General features: G+C 43.6%; 2 protein-coding genes across 8 annotated transcripts in view; one reads left to right on the top strand and one right to left on the bottom strand.

Annotated features, from left to right (window-relative positions):
• The window catches only part of fgd4a (FYVE, RhoGEF and PH domain containing 4a), a 55,473-nt gene extending 50,712 nt beyond the window's left edge, over positions 1-4,761 (top strand). For all 4 annotated transcript variants that reach the window (XM_085461232.1, XM_085461234.1, XM_085461233.1 and 1 more), the window contains 8 exons: positions 49-195; positions 576-748; positions 1,014-1,044; positions 1,137-1,217; positions 1,307-1,432; positions 2,112-2,249; positions 2,579-2,719; positions 2,816-4,761. In XM_085461232.1, coding sequence (XP_085317358.1) covers positions 49-195; positions 576-748; positions 1,014-1,044; positions 1,137-1,217; positions 1,307-1,432; positions 2,112-2,249; positions 2,579-2,719; positions 2,816-3,079 — 1,101 coding nt within the window. In that variant the 3' untranslated portion in view covers positions 3,080-4,761. The remainder of the gene's footprint in view (positions 1-48; positions 196-575; positions 749-1,013; positions 1,045-1,136; positions 1,218-1,306; positions 1,433-2,111; positions 2,250-2,578; positions 2,720-2,815) is intronic.
• A 438-nt stretch (positions 4,762-5,199) lies between these two features.
• nup205 (nucleoporin 205) lies at positions 5,200-21,850 on the bottom strand. 4 transcript variants are annotated; one of them, XM_085461224.1, is made up of 42 exons: positions 21,662-21,850; positions 21,004-21,146; positions 20,666-20,837; positions 20,355-20,499; positions 19,892-20,051; positions 19,474-19,702; positions 19,215-19,379; positions 18,935-19,110; positions 18,654-18,770; positions 18,412-18,549; positions 18,131-18,281; positions 17,634-17,839; positions 17,368-17,550; positions 16,956-17,006; positions 16,435-16,644; positions 16,083-16,320; positions 15,807-15,996; positions 15,540-15,660; positions 15,206-15,284; positions 14,961-15,125; positions 14,710-14,834; positions 12,902-13,016; positions 12,594-12,743; positions 12,372-12,446; positions 12,112-12,269; positions 11,944-12,024; positions 11,670-11,861; positions 11,367-11,568; positions 11,172-11,270; positions 10,857-11,005; positions 10,471-10,662; positions 10,252-10,373; positions 9,937-10,069; positions 7,829-7,955; positions 7,639-7,712; positions 7,362-7,490; positions 7,010-7,136; positions 6,665-6,837; positions 6,399-6,528; positions 6,071-6,199; positions 5,854-5,930; positions 5,200-5,659 (listed from the first exon to the last, which is right to left on the bottom strand). In XM_085461224.1, the coding sequence occupies exons 1-42, from the start codon at positions 21,687-21,689 to the stop codon at positions 5,507-5,509; spliced, it is 5,979 nt and encodes a 1,992-aa protein (XP_085317350.1). In that variant the 5' UTR covers positions 21,690-21,850; the 3' UTR covers positions 5,200-5,506. The 4 variants fall into 4 exon arrangements, with proteins under 4 accessions (XP_085317350.1, XP_085317352.1, XP_085317351.1 ...); XM_085461226.1 differs by having other exon boundaries at positions 10,857-11,002; XM_085461225.1 differs by having other exon boundaries at positions 12,372-12,443.
• Positions 21,851-22,134: the final 284 nt, after the last annotated feature.

Raw genomic sequence — 22,134 nt, 5'->3', positions numbered from 1 at the left:
CTCTAACAGTTTCTCATTTACTAAGATGAACATAACTTCATCTTTTAGGAAAATCTAAAGAAACTGCTGGAAATTTACGAGATGCTGGGTGAAGAGGAGGACATTGTTAATCCTTCCAACGAGTTCATCAAAGAGGGCCACATCTTGAAGCTGGCGGCCAGGAACACGTCAGCAATGGAGCGATACCTCTTCCTGGTGAGAGAAACACCTTCTTGTATAATGAAGGACACTGCGGGGAAATATGCTGAGGCGAGACTTTGCCCGCATCAGTCAATTGAAACAAGTGAATCATTTCTTGCTAGGACCACCTCTGTGTAAGGATACATCAGAGGCACATGAAGAAGTCTCTCAATTACTGAGATTGCCAGATGATGTGATTAACTTGTGTCTGTTTCTAATTAGCTGAACATAGAATGTGCCCCGTGTGCGTGATTCGGGTTACCTGCAGAGTTTTAGGTTTTCACCCTCAGGAAGGAAACTGTGCCCAGAAATCTAAACTACAATAGTGCTGATGCATCCAGCTTACATGGTTGCATAACTCAACTGCAAAGTGGTTTTTCCCCCTTTTCTCCTAGTTCAACAATATGCTGTTATACTGCGTCCCGAAATTCAGCCTGGGAGGTCCTAAATATACGGTGAGGACTCGAATCGGCATCGATGGGATGAAGGTCCTGGAAACAATCAATGAGGACTACCCTCATACCTTCCAAGTGTCTGGGAAGGAGAGGACACTTGAACTCCAGGCCAGGTACTCTTTTTCGAGCATTAACACACAATATGCAAAAGTTAAATTCTCCATTCAGCACCCAAGTGTTAAGCACTCTGTTAAAAGTGCAAAAACAATGTTATATGTATGAAACGGCTGCTAAATGACTACACCCGGTGTTCATTTTCAGATCCTGTAAATCAGTGGCTCTCAGCCCTTTTGCTGTTGTGTGACAGATTAATTTGAACGCATCCTTGTCTTTTATGTGTTAAACTGAATTCTGTTTCTGTTTTCTCCACCTCATCAGCTCAGAGCAAGACAAGGCTGACTGGATCAAGGTACGTAATTTCCAGGTGATTTTCCTATTTAACTCTTCGTTTTTTCAAACAAATTTAAAGTGACACCCCCTGTCGTGCTTATTCTTTTCCAGGCTTTCCAGGCGATCATCGAGATCTTCCAGCAGAAAAACGAGTCATTCAAGAATGCACTAAAAGACATGGACGAAGTGTCGGTCAGTGTTGGATCAAATTGCACAGAGTTGAATTGCCCACACATGTCTGTGCTGCCACAGTGAGTGGGCTTTTTTTCTTTTAATGGCAGAAAGCTGAGCTGGGAAAGCGCGCGCCGCGCTGGATCCGTGACAACGAAGTGACAATGTGTATGAAGTGTAAGGAGTCTTTCAATGCTATTACACGTCGGAGACACCACTGCAGAGCCTGCGGCTACGTGAGTAATGTTTCTGTTGTGGGTGCCATGCATGTGTATGCACACTACAGGGTAGAGAGGTTAGACCAGGGGTGGGCAATCTCAGTCGACGAGGGCCGGTGTCCTGCAGGTTTTAGATCTCACCTTGGGTCAACACACCTGAATCACATGATTAGTTCGTTACCAGGCCTCTGGAGAACTTCGGGACATGTTGAGGAGCTGATTTAGCCATTTAAATCAGCTGCGTTGGTTCAAGGACACATCTAAAACCTGCAGGGACACTGGCCCTCGTGGACTGAGATTGCCCACCCCTGGGTTAGACCCCATTAGTTGAATTGGGAATACCCAGATACCGCCTATGTGATGTTTTATTCCACCAAATATGTCGAATGATGATTTAATGACGTTTTAAACCACAAAATGTGTGGATCACCCCTCTGAATCTTTGAATTCAGGTGTTTTCAGTCCTGTTGCCATAAGTGTATCGAATCAAACGCTCAGCCACAAAAATCTGTGAACAAATGAGTTGCTCTAAAAACTCACAGAATAGAGTGTTGAGCAATATAGGGAGTAAAAGCTGCTGCCGCTCTGCTAACTCAGTGACTGCAGAGTTCCAAACCTCCTCTCCTCCTCTCTCCTCTCCTCCTCTTGCTAAATTGTTATCATCATTGATAACAATATTGCTGCCTGTCTCTTACAGGTGGTGTGCTGGAAATGCTCAGACTATAAAGCGCCGCTTGAATACGATGGCAACAAAATGAACAAAGTGTGCAAGGACTGCCACTGCATCCTGACTGGAGAGGCGATAGCGGAGGGCAAGAAAAAGGGCATTCTCGAGGTGACTTTTCAGTGAATAAACCTGATGTTGTCTAATGCGAACCCTCATTTATATCAGCGAAGATAAGATGAATAACAAAAACAACAAAAACAAGACATTTCAGTGAAACAGCTTCAACAATTTTAAAATTCTAAGCTTGTTGAAGGGTGAATATATTGTATGGCTGATGGATTAGACTACAATAGTTGTAGCTAACTTACTTAAAACAAGTGACTGTGCACTTGAAAGTTAAAGTGGTAATGCGAGTAAACCGTCATGTGACAGAAATAACATCAGCTGGCGTTCCTGTTTTGTTTTTTTCTTTTGCTGATCTGTGCGCATTTTTGCAGATTGAAGCCGGTCAGTTTGCAGACAGCAGCATCATGTGTGGCTTCCTGCAGCACTCTGAGAAGAGCAAAATTTGGCAGAAGTGTTGGTGTGTCATCCCTGAGAAGGAGAGTCTGGTGCTTTACCTCTATGGAGCTCCACAGGTAAAACAACTACTTCAAGCCAAAAATATGATTGGATATGTTCATTTAGCAGATCATTCACAGTGAAGACGATCTCTTCTTTGACTTTCCTCTCAGGATGTAAAAGCACAGTGCACCATACCCCTGGTGGGTTATTCTGTGGACGACACCACCCGGCCCACAGACCCACCGGCAAGCTTCCACATCTCCCAGTCCAAGTCCACCCACAACTTTGCTGCTGAGACCGAGGAACTTAAGCAGCGCTGGTTGAAAGTAATTCGAGTGGCGGTGAAGGGAGAGATACCAGAACGTCCCGAGACCAATGGCAGCGGCGTGTCGGATAACAACAACACGGAGGAAGCCAGCACTGATAACACATAAGGGCTTGTTTTCTACAAACAAACTGCTTTTGCACTTGCAAACATGCAAACTGCAGTTGGATTGTTCAAATAAAAAGATGGGATGTGCAGATTTATTCTGCATGCACAAAATACGAACACTTGCTATCCGTTCTGTCGTCGAATCTTTATCTTAAAGACAGCATGGGAAACAAAGTGCTGGATAAGCTGCCTCTCCTCGTGTCTCTCGTGTGTCTTTGTTAACGTCTGGATTTTCTCCTGCAAGATTCACTGCTAGAGCTGTGCTGGATTACTAACAGACACTTCTGATACAATCAACACTAGAACAGAGGGGCCTCAGGATAGATCGCCTTCCCTCAAACAGGCACTATTAATGAAAGCGCAAAATCACTCTCCGTGGACTTGAGCCAGTGGACTACCGCAGACTTAACAAAGTACCCTGTGAGGATGTGAATCACAGCAGGAAAGGTGGTCCAACTAAGTCTGCTGGTGCTGTATTTCTCTGTACATGTACAGTATAAATGTTTGTTTTTTTCCCTAAATGAACAGTTTTGTTTTTATGTACAGACATTAGTCAGACTTGGTTTCTATTAAATAGAAAAACCTCTAAATGTGCTATAAAGAATTTACAGTATTTCCCCTTTTCTTTGGTTGAGATTGTTCCAAATCTGTAACAGTGATCATGTGGTTGGATAATGATGGTCTCATCTCTCCTCATAAAAGCAAAAGAAAGTTTCAACCTTTTAATCTGAAACAAACTTACAGATGAAGCAACATTAACACGTAAAGATGGATTCTGTTAGAAGTAGAGCCCGGTGGATGCGATTTTTAATCCTATGCCAATTTTTTAATGGAGTGTATAATTCCAGTGTTGATATATAAAATGATATTTTTATATATGTCCAGTTACAGCAGTGTTTTTTCACAAAATAGTTACAACCTACTGTGAAGACTCCGTTCGACATGCAGTTCGATGCATTTCTAAACCTCCCCCGAGCAACGTTATCTGCAAATGTAAATTTAGTTCTCATCCTGCGGTTACGTAGCTGTGATGGGCGAAAACACCAGTCAGTCCCAGAGTTGGCTGAATCTGAAATGGCAGCTTTGTACACGTCAGCGTGTTCACAGAGAGAGGAGCAGGGATCGTCATTATCCACGTGTCAGGGTTTCTGTTCGGATGCATATGCAGCACAATCGGTATAGCAAGCTGGTGCAACAACTGTAAATGTGTTTTTAATGCTGTAATTAATTTTATTATTTAAAGTAATTTATAGACTACGCGAGCATGATCTGTTAAACCTGGGACAAATGTTTCCGTGTGTCAGCTGAGAAGAGCATTCGGTACATCCCTTATTTTAAGATTATTTTTTTCTTTTTCCACCACCAACCCATGAAATGTGTCACAGAGATCAGTCACAGTCCACGATGGACTGTGGTGAGGAAATGTGCCTATATTTTCCACGGCGTTTCCCCCCTCCCCCCGTGCTCAATGCTGGTGCTCACCTCTCTGAACTATTTCCGCCCGCCCCCAGTCGCCTGTATTCAAATAAAAACTAAGAGCACAAAACTTCTGTCTGCTAGATCTGAATGTAAAAGCTAGATTTTTATGCGTCCTCTCGTCCCTTTCCCAAAGGTTTAAGAATCTACGCACTTTACGGTCTTATAAAGTGTACCTTCAAAGAAAATAAAAGGGAGATTAAATGACTCGTGGCGCTAGAATGCCTGGTGTACAGTGTGTTTCAGTGTGACACTTGCCCACTTCTGTCAGCTATTGTGATGCTACTTTCACAAAGAGCATCTTGTTGTTTTGGTTCCTGGTTTTGCTTCTCCTGATAAGAAGTTTGAAATGAGTAAACCCAGACATGCATGTAAAAATAGGTGAAATCAGTCACTGGTGTTCAGCACAGCAGTGGTCGACGTCTTTGTGATGTGTGTGATAAGCTGTTAGAAAAAAACAAAAAAAAGCAGCGTGAAAATGTCACTGTGAGAGTCAGAAGCTTGAAAAACATTTCTATTAATACAGGCTAATCAAATGTCAGCAGACGGTAACCTCGTCTTTACCCGTTAAAAATGAAAGGTGCCCGTAGCCACTGTCGTTCAGGCCATTTATGGAGCGAGGAAGGTGAGAACTGGACATTTAACCGATTTAGAAAAAGAAGTTTATTTTCACAAAAATCATCCGAACAAACAAGAATATCAAATACAGTTTAACAAGTAAAAATTTCTTCTGCTTTTTCTTCTCCACATTCTCAATTCCTCAAATGGTGCTACTTGCACTGTGAACGTAAGCATGATCGAAATTGACACTACGAGTTATAGAAGAGGAAGGTCGGGTCAGTAGAAAGGAGTGATGTTGCCAGACATGAAGTCCTTAGCAGTGTCCTGGTTTTGCCTGTTATGAAGGCAGAAGTTCAAACTGACAGAGAAGGTAATCGGATCTTGGCCAGTCTCAGCTTTTGGGCTGTCGCAGCAGGCCGCGGATCCTGCGGACCAGAGCCTGGATAAAAGTATAGCGAGAGCGGACCTGGCTGTACAAGCCCTCCACCTCCAGCAGCTTCCTCTGCAGGGCCTCCCCAAATCCTGCAGCCATGTCGCTTTTCAGCTGCAATCACACAGACAAGAGAAAGAGATTAATTCCAGGCTAAAGGAAAAACCTGATGAAAATCTCCAAATGCTTATGGTTTAGGCCGAGGCTTAATGCATGGCTAGGAAACTGCCCCAGAATGTACAACTGTGTACAAGAGGTACAACACGTCTTAGTTTGCAGACTCATACCAGTTTACAGAAATTTCTTACCAGATCTAGATCTTGTTGGCTGACTCTGGATAGGCTTAGTCCTCGGCCTCCGCTGGCCTGCAGCCCGCTGAATGAGTCTAAAGAATTTGAACATACAGAAATGTTCATGTTTACTCAACCAGGGATGATACAGTGTCTATGCCACATCTGCTCTCAATAACCAAAAAGTGCAATGAACCTATTATTGGCATGTATTCTCTGTAACATGTGCCCCTACCATCTGCGAGGCGTGATCTGTATAAAGTGGATCCAGGCAGCAGCGAGTCTTTGGGGTCAGTGGGTATACAATGCAACAAGTAGTACTCCAGGTGACGCCACAGCACGAATAAGCATGTCTCAATCACATCTAAGCAGGAGTCAGGTCAAGGCTGTCCACAGCTTCTCATGTGGCATTTTTTTTAATAACTCTTATCAGTGTAAGATAATCAAACACTATATGGCACAGACATGATGGGCAGAGGCAGTTTCAGCGTAGCATTTATCATTCCTGGTTTAATCTTGTTAATCCCATTTCTACAAATGTGTCTGCGAGGGGCAAAGGATACAGGAGCACAAGGCCAGCAGCTTGGCTCTGTTGTTGATGAGCTGGACCAGTCGTCTCTTGGCCAGCAAGCTCCTCTGCACTGATGAGATTTTCTCCACTGCTCCTGGGCCTGAAACCAGGCCTTGGCACAACTACAGAGAAAAGGTGGTTAGAACTGACGGGAAACAACGCTAACAATCAAAACGTATGCAGGATGTGCAAGTTTATTTGGTAAACTGACGGTGGTGAAGTTATATCTCTATATACACTGTTGCATCTATCTATTACCTCCTTGAGCTCCTCAGGTGGGAGCTGATCCAGGCTCTGAAGCTTTCCCAGGCTCTGCCTGTGACTTTGGTGGAACCGGAAGAAATCAGCAGCACTATTCTTGAGCAGGTACAAGACCAAACCAAGACTAGGGACCCGAGAGTAAGCCATCGATGGCACAGTGGATGAAAGGTCTTGAAAAGAGGAGGAAGAGTCTATCGTTAAACTGAAAGTGTTTCCATAAACCGGAAACTTCAGGAACACCACAAGCTCCGAAAACATTCCATAACCATAGGCTAAGCCACATTAACGATTAGCATGAGCCAAATCTTTATTCTTCATAAGTTAGGGTAGAATATCACTGACCAGTGCGTGCTCCGTCCCTGCCAGCTGGCTCGCTGCCTGACGGGCTGAAGAGGCAGATGCTGAACTGAGCCTGGGCTGAGCTCTGCAGCAGGAGGGCCTGGCAGTACTCCATGATGTTAGCACACACCTTGGGACAAAGGACAGCAGGTTCAAGTCATTGACGATGCAGAACTGATAACCCTGATTACAGAGAGAAAACTCCAGACATTTCAGTGCCTCTCTTGTGGATTTTGCCCCAAAGTGTCCACTCCACACTTGGAATACGTAAAATATAAATATGCTAACGGGGAAGCTGGCACTGAGAATACACTTTGCATCTCCAGTTTTACCATTTACAGAATAACCGTCAAACCTGTTGCATGGCCACCTCCATCTCTTCTCGCCGTTCTGCTGAGTCTCCAGGTGCAGAGATCTCAGCCTGTTTTAGCAACCTGTCCCGCTCACTTCCTGCCAGACGGCCGAGCAGAGACAGACATAGGCGCTAAAAAAAAGAGAGAGAGAGAGAGACATTGCCACTTATGCAAATCTCACACTGAACAGTAGACGCAGAGGTTAAAGAGGGTTGAACAAGATAAAAGTGAAAGTTAGAACAGGTTGGTATGTAATAAAAACTAAGGGCATCATCTGACCTGGAATCTGTTAATGTGACCTTGGAACTCCATGAGCGCAGCGCTGTTGACTTCTCCACCCATCTCAAGGGCACCTGAGACATCAAGTAGTTACTGAGTCACTGATTATAAACACGTGGTTCGCATAAGGCTGATGTAACATTAAAAGAGCTTTGTGCTTTCAGTTCAGGGTGACTGCTCATCTTTGTACCTGGCAGAGCTGTTTTACTGATGATGCCAGTAAGCAGAGAAAGTTCCTGCAAAGCTCCCATACTGAGCTCCTGGCAGCGCAGCAGGGACTGAATGGTGTCTGCATGGACTATCAGCCACTGGAGAACCTGCACACAGATATTTGTTGTTACTTATTACTCGCTTTCAAATCAAAAATCAAACTCAACGATTCATTGAGTAACTCAAATAACTCCATTATTTAAAAAGAAAAAAACCACTTTGATCACTTTCTGCTTTGATGCTTTGTTTATTCCACGACTCAGTGGGGCTCATATAAGCGTGAGTGTTTCACCCACATTTGCAACTAGAAATAGACCTGCAACTGAAACTTCTCTAAAGGCACACACGTGCATCAAACGTACCACATCATTAAGCCCATGCAGCCCCCAGGCTTTCAACAAAAACACTGATAACGCATCAGCAGGGGTGAAGATGACACGTCATGGTTTAACATGAATCAAGAGTCTGTCTACGCGGCAAAGAGCAAAGAGGGGGCGACGTTAAGGAGACCATGAGCTCAGGTTTAGGGCCGCCTGCTCCTGTAATCACTGTTAAAACCTTTACTTGGGAAAAAACTGGCAGGAGTCCTCAAGCAAACCATCGTGTGTCACACCAAAGGAAAGCTTTGAAGCTGCTCCCATCCAACATCTACAGTAAAGCTACAGAAGTTAAATAAAAGCATGCGTATGAAGATGAACTGTTAGCTTAGTCTGATGCAATGTTTGACTTTGGCAGTTTGCTGAAGGCTGCAGCAGGGGTGAATCTAAAGGGGGGTGTGGGGTGTACTAGACCATATTTCATTTCAAGGCTTTAATACCATTATTTTACAGATTTATGTAAAATATACAAAACAGGAAAAATGTGATATTAAGTTCATGACATTAATATTTAAGCAGATAAAAATGAAAAGCTCACCCCCCCCTCTCTCCACAGCGAAGTAAAATACACATAGGCTAGTAAAAACTGAGCCACTAGCCCGGGACTTTCTAGGCTGGACACTGAATCATTGTTGACATCTAAACCACCACAAAGTTGTTGTTTTTTTCCTGCAGCAGGAAACGTTGCATCAAAATAGGACAAACCACAGAGAATATCCACATGCTCGAATTTCATCATTGTAGTCATGAGATATTTCTTTAAAACCTCACACTCCCACGTGCACATGTGTCATTAACACGATTAAGCAAACAGACACACACAAAAACGCATACACATGATCATATACAAAATCAACCTGAGAAGACGTCATTTTCTCTCTTTTTGCCATTTTATTTTAGGCTTTAGTTTAAGCTGCATGTATGCCTTATTTGGATTCAGCTGTTCTAGAGATTATACATCTAAGCTTCAACGTGTCCAGAACTCTGCTGCCCGTATTATCACCACATCACCCCCTCCGTCCTGCAGCAGCGTCATTGGCTCCCAGTCAAATATCGCACCAATTTTAAAATACTTTTGTAAACATTTAAGGCTATTCATCAACTCTCCCCTCCATATCTCTCTGATATGGTTCAGATCACCACTCTGCCCCCCCGCCACCATGGACAGCAGTGCTTTCAGCTGCTCTGGAATTCCCTACCTCCTGATATAAGAAATACCACTTCCTTTTCTCTTTTCAAGGCTAGACTCAAAACTCACCTGTTCAGAAAAGCTAATCCCACATAACTTTTTCCATTCTGCTATTTTAAATCTGTTTTATCTTTAATGTTTTATGATTTTGTAAATTGCCTGCTTTTAATGTTTCTGCTGTGTACAGTGTCCTTGGGTGTTCTGAAAGGCGCTTTCAAATAACATGTATTATTATTTTTTTGTGCATTTTTGAAAAAAAAGAAGAAAAAAAGAAAATAAAAATTACAACTATTGCAAGAAACCAATGAGCAATTCATTTTGACATAACATAGGATTTCTTACCTGATAACTCAATAACTGATCGAATAATCAATTACTAAAATTTGGATTATTACAGCCCTACATTCAGCCGAGCAAAAAAAAAAAATCAACCAAACCAGAACAGGAAATAAAATAATAAACTCAGACACGTGACAATATTTGAAATGACAAAGCTCAGGTCTAACAACATTACACACTTACTTGTGCTGCCCCCTGCTGGTGATTTATGGAGGTGGAAGTCAGAATCACTTGAAAGAGCCTTAAGGTTGGTAAAAGAATCTGTCTGTAACGGTCCATAGGGCTGGGGATGAAGCCTGATGGGTCCCTCATCACCCTGCAAACCATAGAGGAACAGATGCAAACACAAGGGAAACTAGAAATATAGATTTCAACAGCTCTGAATAAAGGGCAGAGTTGTTTTAAAAAGGGATAGAAGATGTTTACATATCAAATATAAGAACTTTTTAAAAAGACAGCTAGTCCTCTCACTCTCTCCTCCTATCCCCACATCCATACCTGTGTGCGTCGCTGTCGGGCACCATGTCAAACACCTGACACTCCATCAGCTGTGCCACCAGCCCACAGCGCAACAGCTCCACGGCTCCCTGCCCCGTCTTAGCCACACGAGTCAGCAGAGCCTAAACACGCAAACAAGCTTGTAGCTTCACAATCTTCCACTCATTGAGGCTGCTGTGTTCAATTTTAGAAACTAAATACTGAAAACTGTCTCCTCACCATCTTGCTTTCAAAGATGTAGAGTGGTTTGAGGAGAGGTGGCTGTGGTGTGAGCAGGCTCTGTAGCGCCACATCATCCTGCCTCAAGCTCTCCACCAACGACCGCAGGTAGCCACTGTTGCAAATATACAGCAGCCACTGATTCTGACGGTCAATTGACAGGATACGGTCCAGCACGGCCATGGCCAGCATCTAACAGGGCGGGGGGGCAGAATACTTGTTAGGCTTGGTTAACATTAAAACAGAGAGGTGTTGATAGAAGCAAAAGATACTTGGCATTCCAGAAAAGCATGTTAGGATGCTTCAAGATTGGGGGCAAAGAAAAAAAAAAAATCACCAAGAGGCTGAAATAGGCAGAGAAAGCTTCATGTAGGTTTAACCCTTACTCTGCTAATTTCATGGCCGTCACAGGCATCTCGGCACACAACCTCCATGAGGGCCTTGCCGTAGCTCTCGATGATCGCAAGGTTCTCCCGCTGCAGTTTGGAGAAACCATCTTCAGGAGCTGTGAGACGTTCCCACATTGCTTTGCCTGCTGCAAACACAAAGACATTTTCTCAGACAAACCCACCGTTCCTTTGAAATGATACTAACAGACAGTATATGTCAGAAAACACTAACAATGACTTTTTTGTCAAATAAAGAGAGGTCCAAAAGGACTCTCTTATTATAACCTGCAGTGTGTGATTGCTTCTGTGTACCTGTCTGCAGAGTGTCCGGTTCTTCAGGTTTCTGGGCAATTTGCAGATAATACAGCAGAGAGCCATACAGGTGAGCACGCAGACGCTGATATCCGCCTCCTTAAGGTGTGAAAGACATTACAAAAACGTACTGGGATCAAAGTATATCCTGAAAAGTTTCCCCATGTGAGAAATGTGGGTTTATGAGTCACTAACCAGTAGAAAGTATAAAGTCCAGCAGCTTGCGCAGGATCAGGTGCAGCGCAGAGTTGGCGATTGACGCAAAGCCAGAGGATGCTTCTAATCCCACCCCCTGCTGCTGCTCAGACAGCACTGATTGGCTGAGGTGAGCTGTCAGTGTGAAGACCGCTCCGGCAACAATGGGCATCAACTCCCCTGCTGCATCCTCTGATAACACCTAGACAAAGCACAGTTACAAAAACTTGAGTATTGAACACTGAGACCAGTTCCTTATTGGACAGGACTGGATATTACTGCTACGCTGACGTGATCACTGACCTTATCGTGCAGGTCCAGCAGCAGATCCCTGATGATGAGCTGCCGCTCATCAGCAGGTATCAGATCAGCTGGGCAGGCAGTCAGCAGCGTCTCCACCAGACTCCTCCAGGACTGCAGCGCATGCCGCTTTGCACTCAGGCTCCGACGGACACGGTTACGTTCCACCACTTGCTGCAGGATTGAGTTCACCTCCTAAGGCAAAGTAAACAGTAATGGAATTTAATTACAGCTTTCAGCTAAAATTACAGGACGTCAGTTTGTGAGTTTCACTCACTTCCATTAACAGGGGCCTCTGTCCAATCGCTGCCATTCCCTGCAGCGCGTTCACCTCGGCGACCAGCACTCTGTGAAGCAACTGTGAGGAAAATGAAAACCAACTTCAGAGGCTGAAACAACACATCAGATCAAGAAAATACATTAGACATCGTATCCGGAAACGTACCTTAACGTTGCACACAGTATGTCCCTGCTCATTGACGTGCTCACAGTTGGAGATCACCTGCTCTATCTGAGTGCGTTCAAAGAAGTCCAGCTGCAGCAGCTCAGGCATATCCTGGCTGAATTCGATGGCATCCAGCACGCTCAGTAACTTCCTGCGCACTGATGATGAAAAGCGAGACGATCTGGGGTCATTCTTAAAAACTCCTCACATGTATTCTTCTAATATCTTTCTAAATTTGAAGGTGGACTTGTGACACGAACCTTTAGAAACTGTGTCAAAATGCAGAAAACCGCTGACTGATCTAGTCTCGTCTTCCATGCCAGATTCCCCATCTGCTAAAAAATAAAAAGGTTTTAGGTGCATATTGTAAATTTCCTTTGCAATAAACAGGACTGTCAGCTGTGAGGGCTTGAAAGTTTTCTAAAAAGATCCTTTAAGCTTTTATTTACAGCCATGGAAAGTATAGAGCAACTTTCCTTTACCTGCATGCTGAGCGTGTGGCTGGTCATCCAGCAGGAGGCTGACGAGGCGCTGTGTATGGGAACGCTGGCGGTTGAGTGAGGTCACTCTCAGCTCGATTGCAGCCGTTTTCATGAGCCAAGACATCTGGGAGAGGGCAGCAATCTGGTTACCTGAGGAGAAGAAGGAAGAGAGAAAAGAATCCTGCAGTGTTTTCTGCCCATTATTTCCTCCTTGCATGGATACACAACAACTCGTTTCAAATTAATGCTACTGCTTTGTTGGTAAAACGCCTTTTATTTAACAAGGTTAGCAGGGATTCTGAGCTCACTTGGCAGGATGAAGGGCAGGTGTTGCAGGTGTGAGAACAGGAAATCCTGACTGGTCCTCAAGTAGCGCATTGTGGGTCCAGATGTGTCTGGACAAGCACACAGCTGGTAGATCACCTGAGAGAAAAAGAAAACCAGACAAACACAAAGAAATTTGAAATATTCTGTAACATAAAATCCTCCTGCTAGCTGAGATACATCTCTCACTGCAGAGATTGGGCCTCGTTTAAACAGGGCTCGCAAAATCGCTAGCCCGACGTCCCGGGGCTAGCGATTTTTCTGGTCGGGCTACCAAAGTCCATCTCAGCCCTGCCCGTCAGGCTGTCATAGGAAGAAAAAATATGTCAATGCTTTTGCATTCTTTGGCAAACGTAGCTGTCAGTATGTGACATATTGAAATCGCGTTTGAATTTCCGCTTGTTTTTTGCTTCACTTTGCGATGGCGCAAACTGTGAATAGAGAGCGGCAGCTACTGACTGGTGAGTGACAGATTAGTTGCGCACCAGTTCCTCTGACATCGTCTTATCACTCATTAGCTTACTATTCAAACGTGACAAGTGAAATCTCCCGCAGCAAGCTTAAACCTGTGATGCAGGTTGATTGCGCAGAGAATCGCTGATCATTGGCTGATCGGTGGCGCCAGTGTCCGGCAGCCTCGCCTCTGTCAGTGCGCCCCAGGGTGGCTGTGGCTACAATGTAGCTGCCATCACCAGTGTGTGAATGTGTGAGTGAATGGGTGGATGACTGGATATGTAAAGCGCTTTGGGGTCCTTAGGGACGAGTAAAGCGCTATATAAATACAGGCCATTATGCAAGTGCCTGTGTAAAAGCAGATGGATTTACGCAGGTATTTTAGTTCTGCAGAGCCAAATAAGACAGGTCAGGGTGAAGAAGGGACCGCCAATCAGAAAGCCGATCACAAAACGGAAAAGATATGACAAATCAGGCTATGAGGCAAAAACAAAAGCGCAGCTTTTTTTTGGTTTCATGGACAAAAGAATTTCTGTGGCTGGAATATGAAGAGCTAAATAACATCATGTTCTGCCGGGTGTGTCTTCTTTCCTTCGATTTCTGAGTCAACAAGCTATGGAAGCCCGTTCCTACCACTAAATAAAAACAAAACAGCTAGTATCCATTACTTTTCTCAAAATTTTGAGTTGTGGATCCTTTTTTTTTTTTTTTTTTTTTTTTTTTTTTTTAGTGGCGGAAATGGGCTTCCATAACAAGCACCTTTGTTACTGGGACCAGTAATTTTAAGAAAGACCCCATTAGAACCCATGAGAAATGCAAGAAATGCATTATTGCTCAGTCTGCAGTATCTTTCCCAGAACAAACGCCAATTGCAAAAAACTACTAAAAATAAACCAAGCACAACAAGAAGTCCAGAAGAAACGCAGAAGAAAAAGTTGTTTAGAACAGCGCGATGTTGCAAAGAGTGAACTACCTTTGGCACAATGTAGCAGCCTTTGCAAACAAAGCAAATGATCTTGGTTCCACTTACCTCTTAAACGTGACTTCAGTGGAAATGTCAGATTCAGGATCTGACACAGACTGATCCATGTTCTACACAGTTCTTACAAGTTCATAGAAATTTCTGTTCAATTAGAACCAAATATTTGAGTTGATGATTGTATTTTTTTTTTTTACAGTTGTTGTAATTTGTGTTTTAACAATTTTTTAAGTCAATCAAAAAATTGTCCTTTATTTTTTTCAGGCTACTTAAATTTATTTTGGGCTACCAAAAACTGAAGAGTGTCTGCCGGAAGGGCTACCAGAGATTTTGAATTTTGCGAGCGCTGTTAAATATTACCTGGTAGCAGAGCTCAGCCAGGTGCGGGGCCTGCTGTGTGAGTGCAGGTCCCGATCTTTTCTCTGTGCCTCTCTGCAGCCGACTCAGGATGGCGTGCAGGCAGCTACGCGGGCACCCTAACACACCTGTAAGACAAACACACTTAAATCATCTGATTTTCTTTCCACTTAATCCATAAAAGGTTCAAACGGTGTTAAACATCATAACTGCTACTAAAATGAACATATTCACTGTAAAGGCCAAACTCTCACCCGGGTCCTGGAGATTGGTTGACGACACAGGCTTCTTCACTTCATAGCCCAAAAGATAAAGGGCCAGATTTGGTGCCTTCAACTCCAAAGACGTAATGAGCAGGTTCAAAATATGGATCTGGGTTTCGTGCCGGATCCTTGCCACCTTCTTTTGTGAGTCTACGTCTGAAAGTTAGTATTTAAGGTGTAAATTAGTAAGTCTGAGTGTGACAGGTTTAATAATTGATAGGTGAAGATCGTCTCACCATCTTTCTCTGTGCCCTCCTCTGCGTCTTCATTGTCCAGACACTCCACAAAGCCTGCCATGAGCTTGTCACTTACAGCCTGAAGTGGAGACGTTTAAATTAATGCCTGCTTTAACACAGCTAACGCTTACATGCACACAGCAAAAAACACCCCAAGGTTTCATGAAACCTGTTCCAAGTCACCTTGAAAATTTCAATACTGTTCAAGCCGTTTTCTTACACAGATCTAATTTACTAATATATACTGAAAGACAAACGAGTTTATATCGAGGCAACTGTTCCATCCAATTCAAAGTATGACACGCGTTTCCAGACTGTTCCGACTTGGACGTACCTGGTCATGTGTGAAGTCTCCCACCAGCCTGATCTGAATGTTTGGGTAGTTGGCGATGCGACGCAGAATCTTGGCGCTCTGGAAGGCGGCCTCTGGGTTTGAGCTGCTGTGGTAAAGATACCTGCCAAAGACAAACGGCAGAGTTCAGAACTGTGCTGCAAAGACTGAGTTATAAGCTTTACTGAATAGCCAACATTAATAAAAAGTGAACAAAAATACATTACAGTTCAAACATTATTTTAAAAAATTAAAAAAGGATGTGTTTACCTCGCAATGTTGACAATGTGATCAGCCCTTCTGGTTTGAGGGCTGACGCCTTGGAGGAGCTGCTCCAGGGGAGAAACCAGCAGAGAGGCCTGGCTCTCCCTAAGAAGATCCATGAACACTGCTTCCTTCTGCAGAGCCAAGTCCAAAAGGCACAAGCAGTGCAATACTGCAGACTGCAAGTGCTTTTTACCTGTAAGGGCAGAGTGATGCACTCTTCTGTCAGAACAAAGACACAAGTTCTCTCCATTTGCCTAACAGCGGTGCATGCTTTCTCACCGGGGAAAGGTGCATAGGTGTCCAGCTGGCGGACCCCCTCCTCCAGCAGGCTGAGGCAGAGTGCCAGCATGGGCGAGTCATTGAGCAGGTGGAACATGATGCTGTGGCCCGGAGGCTTATGGGCCGGGACCTGCTCACCCTGCAGTTCCACAATCTCCTGGACAAAGTCAGACGGCTGGGGCTCGTAGTCCCGCAGCAGCTTGTGGAACACCTCGAGGACAGAGTCGGCTACCTCCCACTGGGAGACGGCAACGAAATGAAAGGGGGGGGGGGGACAAAATGAGCAGATTTACACAGTTAAAAGTGAATCTATGTTTCGTGTCTACACCTTGACGCTAGGAGGGAGCATTACCTTCTCAGCAGGGCGACGATACGCTCTGGTGGGGAAGGGGAGGAACACAGAGTCACGCAAGAAGTTCAAGTAGGGCTGAAAGCCGGGCACACGCAACCCTGCTCCTAAATTAACGGGCAGGCTTCCCTCCACCAAGGTGCTGATCAGGTGGCAGAAAGATCGTGTCAGTGGGTACTCCTCACAGCTCGACTCGATCTCATTCAGCTCCACCTGATGGCCATGAAAATAATTCACAAAGTTTGAGTCACGTCCCTCTTTTTACAGGATGTTTAGCAATCGATCAAATTAAAGTAAAACTTTTAGTCTCCAGCTGTTTTACTGATCTATGATGCAGATCTGTAACGGCCCAATTACAGCAGACCTGCTCAGAGCGCCAATTTTACAAACAGAAGAACATTTAAAGACAAATCAGACCGATAACCTGTCTGCATTGTTTTTCTTTACAACAAGACAGGCTTAAATGTCACCCTCTGACCATTACGCTTGCTGAGGAGAAAAAACAAAAACAACTAAAATCTCACCTCTATCCCTGCTGCTTGTCTCTGTCCGGGGGCTCGCACCGTCTGAAGGATCTGTTTGACAACAAAATGAGAAGCTTCAAAACACGAAGTTACAGATAGAAACACAAGAGTGATGATGTTTATTTTCTGGAAATTAGGTTTTAAGAAATGGCTGCAATCATGAGGACTGGACATTTGCATGTTTACAGCATCTTATAGTCATTTCAGTGGTGAGAGCATTGGTGTCTGCTGACAGCTTTAGTGCAGAAATTAAGCTTAACATGTAGAGAAATATCGTAAGAGTAGAAAGGGAGTCTGTGACTTTCTGATATTATCATAATTCATATTTTATTTGCACATGACAAACAATGTTGACCCTATCAGTGTAAACTCTTGTCATTTTTAATAAAAATAAAACATTGTTCTGTTTTACCTGCGTGTACTCCAGCGACTGCCAGAGTGAAGCAGCGATCTCCGGTGACTTTCCAAACGCTGCCAGGCAGTGCAGGAGCTCAGCTTTCAGGACGGGAGGAACGCTGCACTGAAGCAATCCCAACATCACGACAGCTGGGGTCCACTGGGGATGCTCGCACAAGGCCAGTCGAGCATTTTCACTCTAGAGAAGATAGAAATTAACATCTGACTTTGTGGTATTTTACACCCACATAGCAGCACAAATCCATGCCTGTTGTGGCATACCCATGTGATGATGGTGGTGAGCAACTGCAAAAACGAGGTAAGTCCTTCCATCTCTCTTTGGGTGATGCCCCTGAGTGGCGGGTGGCGGTAGTGAGCCGAATCTGGATTTGGGAGGTCTCGTCGCAGGTTTTCATGGTACAGCATGAGTGAGTGAAAAAAATGTTCCCAGGACACCGGACTGCCTGAGACTCCCTGGATGTTGTCACCTGAACAAGATTAGTATGCATTAGAGAACACTGCAGTACACGCTGGTAAGGTTTTTGATTTAAATAATTATAAATAATAATGAACCCAGACAGTATTCTAATGGTGTAAATAAAATAAAAATTTAAATGTTGTTTTATTTAAAAAAACAAAACAAAACAGACAAACACATTATTATTATTATTATTACAACATAATAAAGTTCCTTTTGTGGAAAGGCTTAACTTCAAATCGAATGTGTTGATTTCAACTGAAATATCACTAAAATAAATAAAGACTAAATTTAGTCTTACTGTGTGCTGCCCCGTTGGTCTTAAGCAGGCTGAAGCAGTAATGAGCACACTGAGGGCCATTGGCAAGTCCTTTTAACATACGGAGATAGGAGATGTAGAGGGTGGACGGCAGAAGGTCTCCCATCTGACGTACAAACTTGGACAAAACCACCTGTGTCAACAATCACAAAATATAAAAACACCTTTAAACAAAAAGAAGCCACGGACACACACACCCCTCCTCCCCAAATCTAAATCAATTGGACAATCAGTAACAGTAGTCACAAAAACACGAACCCTACCTGTTTATGTGGAGGTCTTTGCAGGGCCATTCCCAGATAAGAACCCTGCAGGGAGCTGTGTTGAAGAGACTCCGTGGGACACCAGAACTCCAAACCCAGCTCTAATCCAAATGGGTCCTTGCTGTAAAACTCCCCTATCTGAAAACACAAACCAAAAATTCTCATCGATCAGTAATAAAAGGTTAGAGGTAATACTGCCTCGTATGTATATATGGATATGTAAAAAAAAACAAACCACTAACCAGGATCATGAGGTGGTCCAAGTCCTTCCGCAATGACGACGGAAGCTCGCTGTCCATCTGTAAGGACATGTGCACGAGGCGGGCATCCTCATCGGCACGGTTACGAAGCTGCTTCACCTGCAAAAAGCCAAAATACGCTTGTTACATATTTAAATTAAGATGCAAAAATAGATAAATAAATGAAATGTGATAATTACAGAATGTTGAATCTGATAAGTTAAAATCCATATTATAGTTTTACATGTCAGTCTTAAGTTAAAAGCACCTGCAGCATCTCTTACCTTCATTGGCATAAGAGCCAGAAAGTCTGTGATGAGTGAATGGACGCGGCGGATGTAAAACTCTTCCTGGGAAAAACTCTCACATCCCAGAATGCCCTCTTTCATAAACAAGAAGACATCGCCCAGGAGAGCCTGATCAGCCAGAGCCTCATCTGCCTCGGTGAACTCAACCAGTGCTGCACAAAAATACACGTACAATAAGATGAAATGGCTGTTATCTCAGAAAACGTAAGAATTAGAAGGGCATTTTTAATGGAGACTCAGGGAATGCAGTGCTTACCTGAGCCCTGTGGCAGCTGGGAAAGGACTCTCAGCAACAGAGCCCACGCCAGTCGACACACGGCCTGCAGCCCCGGAAGCTTCCATGGTTGGCTGTCCATCAGGCGACTGTGCACTGCAGACACATACTGCCTTTCTGTCAGCAATGGAAGTGCCTGGAGCAAATCTGGAGGAAAACACACGCAGGCAGATGATTTTTGGAATCAGTGATTTCAACAGGAAAAAAAGAAAGAAAACCAAAACCATCAACACGAACTTACCATCTCTATCTTCAGTCCCCTGCTCTATGAAACTGACATCCAAGCAGTAGAGCAGTGCCATAACCAGAGCCAGGCTAACACTGTCCAGTGAGCCATCAGCCTGAGCTGTAACTGTCTCCAGGTGGCCAATGAGTGCCAGAGTGTCATCTTTTGACAGGGGTGATTGGCAGGTCCATGAAAACAGGCTGTCTGCAAGCGCCTGTCGGCATTCCTTGATGAGGTCTGCAACCTGGTGACAGATGCAGAAACTACATGTAATCCATATTTTCCATAATCCACTCTGCATTCCTACACTCTATGTTTCTATGTTGAGAGAATTAGTGGCACTGTATTGTTCCTTTAACACTGGAAAAAGAAAACAAAGCAATTTGAAGATTTATATCTTTGGTTAAAATTTATACAAAAGATTACTTCCCACCTCCTTCCTGTGCTTTTCGTTGCCCAATCCGCGTTCTTTCTGCAGGCGTTCAAACTCACGCGTCACGCTTATCTCTGACACCAAAGTTAGGATGCGTTTGGTCAGACCTTGGCTCATGAGCTCATCTGTAAATCGTGTTGTCAAAGCCACCAGCTCTCCACTGAAGGAGAAAACAAATGACATTGTCAAACATAAGATTCAAATAGAACAGAATAGAATAGAATAGAATAATCCTTTAATTGTCCCACAAGGGGAAATTTGGATGTAACAGCAGTCAGAAAGACACATATACAAACAAACAGTACACAAGACACAGAACAGAAACACACACAATTTTTACATATTTACATCAAGGACAATGGTCACCAAAAAAATACAAGCAGGACAAAAACACCTTCATCATACGGGACCTTAACAGCATCTATCACTGTTTCATTGTACTACTTTTAGACACCGTTATTACCTAAGATCCAGGGTGAAGGTCTTGCCCTGTCGTGACTGAATGAGTGTGCGCAGAGAGTTGGCCATACAAAGTTTTCCATCCCAGTAAAGTAACACGGCCACTAGGCCTCGTGTCAGTCCTGGAAAATAGGGCTGCTGCTGTTCACCTGGAGAGAGATGATTACATAAAAGAAACAGAGCTCAATCTCAGTGTTTGATCAGGACAATCCATAGAACCTGCTACACAATTAACTACAGTGACACTTTACCTATAAGATGAAATGGAATTAATCTATGCTGGATAAAGTTGGGGATTTTTTCCCTTCATGTTACCTGCCAAGAGAAGCTCCAAAGCTGCCAACTCTCCAATGTCAAAGAGATCACTGAGGATGAAAGCCTCTGTCAGAAGCTGTTCTGGAAGGAGCCGTGACCCCTGCTGACCTTGGATGGCGATGCCTTCTGTGCTGGCTTTACGCACTTTCTCTCTTTGCTCTGCACTTTTTGGCTAAAAATGAAGAGAAGACAAGACGCTGTTAATATCAGAGTCTCGGAGGACAGACTGTAACTACAAGCTACACATTGGAGAAAAAACAAAAACAAAAAACAAACACCCGTGACCTGCATGTGTGAGAAATTACAGTGTTTTAAATGACCTATTCATGCCATCTTACCGGGTTCTTAAAAAGTGACAGAAAGTGAGGTTTGTGTTTCTTCAGCTGTAGGTCTAGGAGGTGAACACTCTCGGGCTGTCTCCTTAACACAGCTCCGTCCACTGTCTCCCAGAGCTCTTTCAGTGGCCCCCACAGACTGGCTCCTGACGGAGTAAACACGCTTCAGATGTTTTGGGTCGTCACACAAGTATGCAAACAACTAATTTCTAGTCATTTCGAGTTAATTTGCTATAACCATGCTTGTTAACACCACTGCGGCATTTTGCCTATCCTATAGACACTAAAAGATTCCAGAAGTATAGTACAGACACTTCTTTGCCTCCCCGGAGTTGTTAGTTTCACTTTTATTTCAAGCTGATCTATCAGACAAGTCGTGTCATCCCTCCCTGCTATTTCAGGTTGAGTGTGGGAATTAGTTCGATGTAAATGAGTAAAACTAATTTGTTATTTAACCTCAGCTAACTTAACGTCTATTTGCTATGGGCAAGGCTAAGCTATGTTAGCCTGACAGACCCAACAACATGTGGTCAAAACATATCATAATCGACAAATCTGCGGCCAAGAAGCGCATATATCTGCGCTTCAGTGCATAACAGAGGTTGAGATTTGATGCAATAATTAAACAAAATCCAATTATTTAATAAAATATACACCTTACCCGAATTTACCGCCATCTGCGCCGCCATGATACGCTCACTAAGTTGGACAGAAGCTTCTGGGTTTGTGCCGGTGTGAAATTTAAAACGATAACTTCTGTAATGCTTTGGTCGCTTTTAGTGAACAACGAATCTATCAGTCCTAATTTAATGTCCCCGCTGGTTAGTTGAGTAGATTAAATATCTTATTTCATGATTATGTGGGCTCTTTTCAGGCGGGGTCCTCCGAATGATGGCCCCGTCCTCATTAGCAATTATGGGAATTGTAGTTCTTGTAAGTTAAAGCGTTTAAGGCATTTAATTATATCTACAATATGTAAACTTTAAAAAAAAAAGATTAAAAAATAAAATATTTTAGGAGACTTATATAAAGCAATACTTGAAAAAATATGCAACTAGAAATAGTTCCGAAAAAAATCAAAACACAAGCGGAACCATGAGTTTGAGGCTCTTGTTTTGCTTCCGACTGTTTTGA

This window comes from Copadichromis virginalis, linkage group LG7, assembly GCF_057382275.1.
Source record: "Copadichromis virginalis isolate Kocher_CV1m ecotype Utaka linkage group LG7, C_Virginalis_male_GT1.1, whole genome shotgun sequence".
Classification (NCBI taxonomy): domain Eukaryota; kingdom Metazoa; phylum Chordata; class Actinopteri; order Cichliformes; family Cichlidae; genus Copadichromis; species Copadichromis virginalis.
The sequence above is the reverse complement of the archived record's forward strand: the minus strand, read 5'-3'. Positions and strand labels throughout refer to the sequence as shown.